Raw genomic sequence first — 11037 nt, forward strand, 5'->3', positions numbered from 1 at the left:
CAGATTTTTATGCTGATTTCATATATATCAGTTTCATCAAGTTTGGTCTTACCCATGTTACCCAAAGTTACACGCCGGAGAAGATTTGCCCTATTCAAACAGTTCGTGGTAAATAACTGTAAGTAAGGAGCGACCCGGCTCAATAGTAACCGAAACTCTTAAAAACGGAATTTTGATACCAATAGATGCATCAGAAGAATCAGATTTTTATGCTGATTTTAAATATATATATCAAGTTTAGTCTTACCCGTCAAAAGTTACGCGCCTGAGATAATTTGCCTTATTTTTGAAAAAAGAGGGAAACACCCCCTAAAAGTCATAGAACTTTAATGAAAATCACACCATCGAATTCAGCGTATCAGAAGACCCTACTGTAGAAGTTTCAAGCTCCTATCTGCAAAAATGTGGAATTTTGCATTTTTTGCCAGAAGAAAGATCACGGATGCGTGTTTATTTGTTTGTTTTTATTTTAACAGGGGCGATAGTATCGATCCAGTAGTCCTAGAATATCGTAAGAGGGCTCATTTGAACGGAAATTAAAAGTTCTAGTGCCCTTTTTAACTGTCATAAAAAATTGGAGAACAACTTGGCCCCCTCCCACGCTCATTTTTTTCCCAAAGTCACCCAATTAAAATTTTGAAATAGCCATTTTGTTCAGCATAGTCGAAAATCTAATAAATATGTCTTTTAGGATGACTTAATCCCCCACAGTTTCCAGGGGAAGGGCTGCAAGTTATGAACTTTGCCCATTGTTTACATATTGTAAACAGAGGAAGTATACAGATATTTTCAGGAAGGATTTTTTTTTCTGGTGGGGGGGGGGGGCTGGAGGAGGGGGTTACTCAGGAGAATATTTCCGTGGAGGATGTTTCTTTGGGGTGAAGGACATTTCTATGAAGGGGGCGCCGGATTTCGCAGCATTATTTAAAAAACGATCAGAAATTAAATTAAAAAAACGAGTTGTTTCAACTGATAGTAAGAAGCAACATTAAAACTTAAAACGAACAGAAATTATTACTTATATGAGGGGATTCGCCCCCAAGTCAATACCTCGCTCTTTACGCTAAAGTTTTTTAGTACTTTCAAAAAAGCTGTCTATTCTAATTAACCGGCCTTTGTGATTCAGGGGTTTGTGATTCGAACAAAATTGGAACTTTAGCGTAAAGGGCGGGGTTTTGAGTAGGGGGCGAACTCCCTAATATACGAATTAAAAATATAAGGATATAGAAATTCACTACATAAGTTAATTCGTAAGTTACGTCAGAACAAAATTTTGAGAAAGCCAATGAGCCAAGAAAAGGAAAATTAATATGCAAATTTCTTTTTAATTATTCATGTACGGTGAGCCAAATCAAAGCTGCATTAATTCAAGAACGTTCAGAAATTAACTAAAAAAACAAGTTTTTTTTAACTGAAAGTGAGGAGCGACATTAAAATTTAAAACGAACAGAAATTATTCCGTATATGAAAGGGACTGGCCCCTCTTTAACGTCTCCCCCTTTACGTTAAAGATTGACTTTCTCACAACTCTATTTTTTTAACAATAAAAAACTTTAGCGTAAAGAGCGAGGTGTTGATGAGGGGACAGTCCCTTTCACATACGGAATAATTTCTGTTCGTTTTAAGTTTTATTGTCGCTCCTTACTTTCAGTTGAAAAAACTTGTTTTTTCTAGTTAATTTCGAAAAAAGGGGAAACACCCTTTTTCGTCAGGGATCACCGTCTCGACCCAGTGGTCCTAGAATATCCTGGGAGGGCTCATTCGAATGGAAATTAAAAGTTCTAGTGCCCCTTTTAAGTGACAAGAAAATGGAGGGTCACCCTATCGAAAGTTTGAGATAGCCTTTTTGTTCAGTATGGTCTAAAAATAAAATAAATATGTCTTTGAGGATGGCTAAATCCCCCACAGTCCCCGGGGGAAGGGCTGCAAGTTATGAACTTTGCCCAATGTTTATATATAGTATTGATTATTGGGAAGAATACAGACGTTTTCAGGGGGGATTTTTCCTGTTAGTTGGGTGGGGGGGGGGTCGGGGGCTACATGGGAGGATATTTCCATGGAGTAAGTGTTCATGGGGGAAGGGACATTGCTATGAAGGGGGCGCGGGATTTCCCAGCATTATTTAAAAAAACGATCAGAAATTAAGAAAAAAAAGATTTTTTCAACTGAATTAAGGAGCAACATCAAAACTTAAAACGAACAGAAATTATTACGTATATGATTGGGTTCGCCCCCTAGTCATTACCTCGCTCTTTACCCTAAAGTTTTTGTTTGTACTTTCATCAGAGCTATCTATTCTAATTATTCTAAGTTTGACTTTGTCTCACAACTTTATTTTTTAAAACAATAAAAAAGTTTAGCGTAAAGAGCGAGGCGGTGAGGAGGGACAGCCCCTTTCATATACGGAATAATTTCTGTTTGTTTAACTTTTTATGTCGCTCCTTACTTTCAGTTAAAAAAACTTTTTTTTTATTTAATTACTTTTAAGATTAACTGAAACAATAGTTACCATTCCTGACTCAGTGTCAGATGGCAATTTTTTCTCACTAGGCAGTTTTTGTTGAACTTTTGATTACTATGGGCTGTGGTTCGCTCTTTACTAGATTGCAGCTACCGCTGCAACCATGATAGAATTGATAGTCAATTTTTTTTTTATGTTGACTCCTTTGGTAGTCTCTGTGGTGAGGGATGTTCTCCCATATTTTTACGTTTAGTTGTGTTGTATTTGAAGCGTTTATTCTCAATCAACTTGTTGAGCAAGTAATGGAACGCAGCATAGACATATACAATATATACATAGACATAACATAACAGCCATAGACATAACATAGAAAAATGTATTTCGTTTAATATCAACTGTTTTACAAGAGACGAAGAGTATAAAACAGAAAGATTAAAAAGAAAACATATCACAAAAATACGAGCTTCATCGCGTAGTCACAATCCTTTTTAATGATGATGAGCGCCATGATGTTTTGCATGAACGGGACATTGACATGGATTGCATTTGCAAGTAGGTCCACAAGTGCACGACCGATCTGCGAAGAAAAACAGGATTCTAAACTAGTTTTTAGAACCAGATCTTAAGTTATGCACCGTTCCCATTTGGCCTTTTACCAACAAATTGGAATTGTTTTTCACATGGAAACATGGCCGGATTTTGGGGGCGGAATTACCCGACTTAACCTTCCCCCTGAAATTTTTCTTTGACTTGTGCAAAACTAAGAAAAATACATTTAAACAAATTTTTGTATACAGAAACCTCGATAATCATTTTTTTTAACTCCCTCTCCAAATTTTTTTGTAACCACCCCCTTACTTTCAGCTTTGGCCATAAACCACCAAACTGAGACAGGTCTTAGAGATTTTTGGGTATGTCTATCCGTATAAGTTTATTTAACAACATAGGTACGTGTCCAAGGGGTTACACATTTAGATATCATCTGCACCAGATGGCGCGTACCAGGTGTGGTGTAGCTGTGTGGCGCACGGGGGGTTCCAAGATGTACACCAGGTGACAAGAAACGGGTAACCCGTTGTACGTGTCTAAGCCTTAGGAAATAGTATCAGAGGATTTTTTCCGGTTGGTGGCATACAAATAGGGCTTAGGGTCCTAATTTTCAGATTTTCCCAGAGAGGAAAACTCCCTCATACCAATACTTTAGGGGTAGTGTCTTCTGGTTCTAGGTGTCCCCCCTGGAAAATACCCTCCTCCCCCCGCGGAAAATACCCCCCCCCGTGAAAATTAAGGCTTTCCAAATTTGGGAATTTTATTTGAGTTTTATTTTTTTATGTCCGTATGGGGAACGAATTTCGGTACTTGTGTATTATGCGCCACTCACTCAAGTTTACGCTGTGTAAAATTAGTCAACACACCAGTTTTTTCGTTACTTTAAATAAATTTGGGCTATAGACTTGTATGTTAGGGGAGGGGGGTAAAGTATAGCGAGTCTGTAGGGGATGTAAAACACTAATTCTGACGACCTTGGATGGTTAGCCATTTCAACTTCCCTACGATGCTCCAGTGGCTCGCTAGTACTTGAGAAAAAAGAATACACGTCTAGGTGTCAAGCACTTTTTCGTAATTACCAAGAACTTGTTTCGTAATTAATTTTAGTGTTGAAATGAGAATAAATAGTATCTAGCGAATCAGCTTTGTATTTGAATGAATATTTTGCACTTTGTATTTTTTTTTTTTTTAACTTTTTGTTCTGTTTTCCACTTTCAAAGGTGACTGAGAAAGGGAGTATTAAAGAGGAGGATTTAAAAACCCGGTTTAAGTTTTTTCGATCATGGAGACTTCAGAGGTAGACTCCTAATGGTTTCAAGCCTTTACACTCTTGAAATGACCCTGCAATCCTATTTTGGCACCCTAAGATATTTTATGACGATGTTGTCTTGACGAAACTATAAAAAGTGCGTAATTGTAAATATTATCTTTCAAATGACCTTAAGTAACTCCCCATGATGTTCTAGTGTCCTATTAGTACTGGAGAAACAAAACAAAAAAGTGGAGACTTGTCGGTGTTTCCAGCTCTTTCTAAACATTCCCATAAATTTGTTTCTGCAATAAACTTTTACCATTAAAATGAATTTAAATAATACTTGTCATTCCTGAATCAGCATTAATGACACCTTTTTCTTTAAACGAGGGTTCAATTGCTCGGGAGTTGACTTGCATTAGATAAGTTTTGGCATTAAATTGCACACTTTGAGGCACCTCCCTCCCTCCGAAACTACAAAACAATCAGAGAACACTGTAGAGGTCTAAGCTCTTTTATACAAATGTTTGGAATTGTAAACTAACAGGGAATTAACATAAAATAGAGGAATTTTTTAAGACCTTAGAAATATTTCGGCTAGTTAGGGAGGAAGGGAGATACCTCAAAGGGTTCATTTTAATACCAAAACATCCCAACTTTAATTGAGCCTTCGGATAAATCCAGAATTAGTTCTAAGGGAAAAGACGAGGGGATGGTGGAGGTACAAACTGCTGTTTCTACCACTTTTTTGGAGGGAATTATTTTTTTCGGGCGGAGAATGGTACAAAAACTTTAAAAAAACGCATTCAAAAATGTAAAATTGATATTTAATCCCTCTTGATTTCCGGGAATATTTCTGGTCTACGCTGTTATTATGAAAGTAAAGAGTAACATTTAACCCCAAAATGAGCAGAATTTATTATGTATCGGGTTGCCCTTCCTCATCCCCACCTTCGCCTCATGCTCGTGGAAATGTTGGAGGTTGCTCATTCGATCAGGAATTGAGAGTTCTGGTCCTATTTTATAATTAAATAAAAAAAAACTTCCCGAAAAAGAAGTTTTTTTTTCTACAAAATGGCTATCTCAAAATTTTGATTGGATTCGCTTGGGGGGAAGAGGGTATGGGGGGCTAGTTACCCTCCGATTTCTTTTGACTCTTAAAAAGGACACTAGAACTTTCAATTTCCAATCAAATAAGCCCCCTCCGAAGTTTATACGAGAACCTCTTCCACAAGAACAATATATGCCCCCAGAACATAACTTACAACGCCTGCCTCCGGGCTCTGAGGGGTTGTGTGGACCTCGGAGTTTTTGGTATCTGGTCTTTTAACTATTTTTAACAAAATAGCTATCTCAAAATGTTTATCAGATTCATTCGGGGAGAAGGGGCGTGAGAGGGGTTGGGGCTAATTGCCTTCCGATCACTTTTGATTCTTAAAAAGGACACTAGAACTTCAAATTTCCAATTCAATGAGCCCCCTCCGAAGTTTATACGACCACCCTTTCTACATGAAGGGCCTCTTGGAAAAAATAAATAAAACATTGGAGCCTTGTGGCCTTTACTATAGGCAATACTATTGCGTTGCCTCTGATCTGAAAGTGATCGGAGACCAGCCAGCCACGGAATGTATTTTCTGGGGGGGGGTGTAAACGCCTAGCCCCATTACACTTCTTGGGTAAGCTAATGACATTTTCAACATATGGTTATGATTTTCGTCCTGTCTGCAGTTCATCTGCCTCTTCTTTGCAGACGAAATATGGTCAGCGGACCTTACGGTAAGAAAGGCTGTTTTAATTTACCTAATTCCCTGCAGTCTCCCAAAAATAAATATTGCTGTTAACATTTATGTTTCAGATTTACACGCTAAAAAACTGATTAGTAATCCTAATAAACAGATTAAATACCTTGTACACATGGGCAGGCATCTGACCTCTGACCAAGCATCTGACCAACTCCATGTGTTTGGGGACAAACTTTACATTTTGGTCCACATCTGCAGTCTGGACCACAAGCACAAACTGTTTCTGTAATAAACAATTAAAATCGATTGAGATTTATCGCTGAAGCTACAATATTTAATAACTCATTCTCCCTTTACACAATTACGAAGTCAGTGCCATTAATAAAGGGGATTAAAGATATTATATTTGAGAATATGAAATTTAATTGAAAACTGGAACAGTGTTCTGACGTACAAAAGAGGGCTGATTACCCTTATAGAAAAAATTCAATTATTTTCCTTCTTAATAAAATTGACCTTATGCCTTAATAGACAAATTAGAACAAATTAACGAGTAAGGCTGGCAATCCCCATGCCTTCTCAAGACCAGATCATAATTTTCACTTTAGTGAAAACAAATATACATTTAAAACGTTTTCACTTTTTCACTTTAATAAACAAAAAAAAAATATTAAAACTTTAAGGATTAAATATCAGTATATGTATATAAACTGACAATCCACGGTTATTTGTTTGTTTTTTTTTTTCAGTAAAGTGCAAATTATGTTCAGGTCTTGAGAAGGCATGGTTGTCAGCCCTACTTATGTTAATTTTTGCTCGTTTTGAGTTTAACGCGGTTATTTACTGTAATTTATGTTCGTTTTGGGTATCATTTATTTATTAATGGTAATTTTGTGATAGTTTTACACTTGAAAGGTTATTCGACTTTATTTTTGCTCATATTTGGCTTAATGGAGCTTTTACTTTTCTTTGAAACACTTGTTTTGTGTAAAAAGTTTTTTTTAAATTAATCTTAAGTATAGTTATGGCTTCGTTAAGCTGATAATTGCTCTAAGTATGGACCTTCTTTTTTTTTTATAGATGTTTCATAACCTTAGCACGAAAATGTGTTCCGTAGCCTAGTTCAACCCCAAAGTTGGATGTGCAATTCAGTGTTTATTTCGTAAATTAACAATGATTGCGGATTTACATGTTTGACAAATTATCGCATAAGAACATACCAAGGACGGTTCTACCATATAACCAAATTAATTCCCTTTATGACCCATATTGTTATTTTCTCTTTTCTTTTAACGGGCGTTCATACTCGCATTTCTAGTAGCAACCAACTACGCAGGTATTCACCACTACATTTAGAAATGGTTAAGCAAGAATTCTGTGCAATAGGCCTGGTGCTGTGACTATTTATTACTCGTAATTGGAAGTAAAAGGGGGTTTCATGCGGGGTTACTATTACCCCCCTGAAAATACCCCCAGTAAATACCCCCCTTCCACGTGGAAAATAAGGCTTTCAAAATTTGAGAATTTTATTTGAGTTTTATTTATTTAATTTCCTTAGGGGGAAGGAATTTTGGTACTTGTGTATTATGCGCCACTCACTCAAGTTTACGCTGTGTAAAACTCGAGATCACATTGGTTTTTTCGTTAGTTTCTTCGTTACTTTAGAAATAAATTTGGGCTATAGATTTGCACATTAGGGGGTGGGGGTTAAAGTATTGCGGGTTTGCATGCAAAATGTGTTTGGTGCAATTATTCTGCGTATTAGATAGATAGATAGATAAGTGTATTTTAAAGCTAAATATAGGGCCATGAACACAGTAAAATAACATAAATGAATAAAGTGAATGGGGGCTGTTTACCCCCCCCCCCTGGAACCCCCCCCCCCACACGGAAAGTTATACCCTCGGAAAATACCCCTCCTTGGAAAATAAGGTTTCTAAATTTGAAAATTTTATTTGATTTTTTTTTAGTTCGTTGAAAAGTGCTGAGGAACGGGAAAAAGAGGAATTTACACAACAGAAGTATCTTAAAAACATAGAAAAACGACACAAATCCATTTGTGTTGGAAAGACTTCCATATGAACTTCTACAATTTTTGGCAGTAGCGGATGCCAAATTAAAAAAAAAAAACTGAAGAAGAAAAAAAATATAGGCAAAAAATCATCAAAATTAAGCAAAAACATATGGCACCAAAAGGTTTAAGAAGGTTTGGCAATCATTTGAAAGGATAGTTGGCTTTGGGAAACAACAAATTCTAGAGTTTTTAAGTTCTTACGGACGAAAGTGTTGTCAAATTCTACGAGTTTGTTTTTCTTATCTGCCAAGAGTAAAACTACCACAAGTCACCATTAACAATTAAATAGAAGCCAAAACTAACAAAAATTATAATACATAGCCTAGTCAAACTCAAAACAAGCAAAAGTTAAAAGGAGTATGGCTGACAGCACCCATGTCTTCTTCAGACCAGAAAATGATTTGCACTGTACTTAAAATAAACAAAAAAAAAACGTGCATTGTCAGTTTGATATACATATTCTGATATCTATTCCTTATAGTCTTAATACTTCTTTATTTGTTATAGTAAAAAAAGTGAAAACGTTTAAAATGTATCTTGTTTTCAGTAAAGTGCAAATTATGTTATATGGAAGGAGTGGCGCATAATACACAAGTACCAAAATTCCTTCCGCCTACGGAAATTAAAAAAATATAACTCAAATAAAATTGTCAAATTCGGAGCCTTATTTTCAACGGAGGGGGGGGGGATAATCACCGGGGGGGGGGGGGGGGTAAACGCCGGTCACCATATATATATATATATATATATATATATATATATATATATATATATATATATATATATATATATATATATATATATATATATATATATATATATATATATATATATATAGGAGCGTAGCTCCTGCATTTTTATTGGGAGGCAAGAGGGGTCCACATCCAGAGAGTCAAGGGACATGGGCTATATATTAATTTTTTCTCCAAATTATAGGGGGAGCAACTCCCCCCCCCCCGCCCAAAAAAAACTATGCAAGCTAGGCCAAATTACGCCCACTCTATGCAATCTTGTAATCTAGCTCCTGCTGAGATCTCATTGAGAACTCCAACAGTAGAATAAGGTAGTTGATAACAGTCGACACTTTTGGGATCTTTGGGGTGCTTGGGGTTCGCAAGTAGCCACACAACTCAGCAGTTTTCTGTTTTGGAATTACCCTGATTTGAAAATATATCATTTTGTCTGTTCAAAGCAAGTACCAGGCTGAAATTTTTCTTGAAACAGCACCAAACGGGCGAATAAATCAAAATTAATGTATAACTTAAAAGAAATAGTAATCTCAATAAATTTTAGGCGGGGTCTCAATTTGACCTGTGTCCTGGCAAATGTTATTTTTCTTTTATCACCTTTCATTTTGGGCCTGGTTCAAAAATACATTCAGATAAATTGGAGAACAATTGAAATATACCACGCTATAAATTATTGAATGAAATTGTAATAAATAACTAAATTTTTGTCAGAAAAGGTGACTTACCTGAGCAAGATTCCATTTTTCTCTGATTAAATACCTTGAACTGGTTTGAACGACGACTGACTTTTAAACCTGTTTCTACCCATTTACCTAGCAGCTATGTATAGTAGGGTGATGTTACAAAAACCCCGATTAGTTACATCATTTCCAAGAAATCATTAATTGCTATTTCAATACCCAGTAATTATCCCGGATGCAGTTATCCAAAAGATGCTAGCGAGACATTAATTTCACGCAACACGAAAGGCCTGTTTATTAACCTAAGTTCTAGCATTTTTATTGCTAAAACTTGTGGTTTGTTGATTTGATTTGTTTATGCCTAGCATGGTAGTGCAGATTTGATGTTGGACCTTACTCCCTTGTACAAAAAAAAGAGAGATAGAATAGGGGGCTTTGCAATATGGGGTTTATTCCATAAATCTTTTTGCGCAGAGGCGTGTAATGTCTGGTTGGGCCCAAACTGAAAAAAAAAACTTCAAAAAATAGGTAAACTATATGCAAAGCATAATCGAATATAGGAATAATCATATAAATCTGGGGATATCGAGGAGAAACGCCTCCACAGCCCCTTAACATGTCCCTTACCCATTTAAAAACACCATCGTCTCGTTATCACAAAGCTGTTGTTTCGCCAATATGTCTCAGATCTTTCTTTTAAAACTTTTAAATGCGCAAGAATACTAAGAGTTGTGCTTGTAATCGGAATTCATGATAGTTTTTGGCAATAAAGTCAATTTTAGAATGTTTCTAAATTTTTAATTTTCGACAAAAGTAGATTTTGCAACTGCCTTAAAAATGATCAAATATTGTTTGCTCGGTGGCGCCAATTCACGAAACTTGGGAGGTCGAAGGCATATAATACTTCGAGCAGGAGCATATTTTGCACAAAATGTTGATCCATCCTGGTCTTGAAACGTGAAATGCTCTATTACCTCGAAGTACACAAGCTTACTGGAGTCTGATAGAAATGACAGATATTGCGTTTACCGGGATTGTTGAGTTTGAAAGGAAGTCTTGAACAAGTGGAAATGGCTCGACTTCTCTTTCTTCATGCACTGGCTTTCCATTGTTGAAATTTTGATTCGTTGATACCGTGTAAAACAAAGAACTTTTATTTATTTTTTCATTAAGGTTGTTCCATTCGCTATTATTTCTCAGCTTTAGGAGTGTCCTGTCAATCCCAGAAGTTACTGCAAGTGCCTTATAAAGCAACAAACTTTCTGAATGAGGTTACTCTGGTAAACGATATACAATGACTGACACTTTTTCCATTATGTACAAAAATGAAACAAAAGAGGCCGAGTTAATTTTGTCCAGTAGTCCTTTGGCTTCACACGCTGCCTTGCCGTCGGAACTATCAGAAAATTTGGCTAGCACATCAGCAATACAATCTGACTTTCACCTTGGAAATAAAGCCGACTGTGTAAAACCAGCGAATCTGGACGGTCCTCTCAAGCTCCAGGACATTTTGCCCGCTAATACACTGGT

The 11037-nt window shown here is 36.4% G+C and overlaps 2 protein-coding genes across 2 annotated transcripts in view; both read right to left on the reverse strand.

The window, feature by feature from the left end:
• LOC148955948 (E3 ubiquitin-protein ligase UBR3-like) overlaps positions 1 to 11037 on the reverse strand; it is a 263283-nt gene that overhangs the window by 243500 nt on the left and 8746 nt on the right. The gene's annotated exons all lie outside the window — the stretch shown is intronic.
• On the reverse strand, positions 2822 to 9670 carry LOC148955956 (uncharacterized). Its single transcript, XM_089093346.1, has 3 exons — positions 9553 to 9670; positions 6168 to 6287; positions 2822 to 3038 (listed from the first exon to the last, which is right to left on the reverse strand). The coding sequence occupies exons 1-3, from the start codon at positions 9566 to 9568 to the stop codon at positions 2950 to 2952; spliced, it is 225 nt and encodes a 74-aa protein (XP_088949472.1). The 5' UTR covers positions 9569 to 9670; the 3' UTR covers positions 2822 to 2949.

This window comes from Artemia sp. Qi Xiang Cuo, chromosome 1, assembly GCF_049724085.1.
Source record: "Artemia sp. Qi Xiang Cuo chromosome 1, ASM4972408v1, whole genome shotgun sequence".
NCBI classification, from domain to species: domain Eukaryota; kingdom Metazoa; phylum Arthropoda; class Branchiopoda; order Anostraca; family Artemiidae; genus Artemia; species Artemia sp. Qi Xiang Cuo.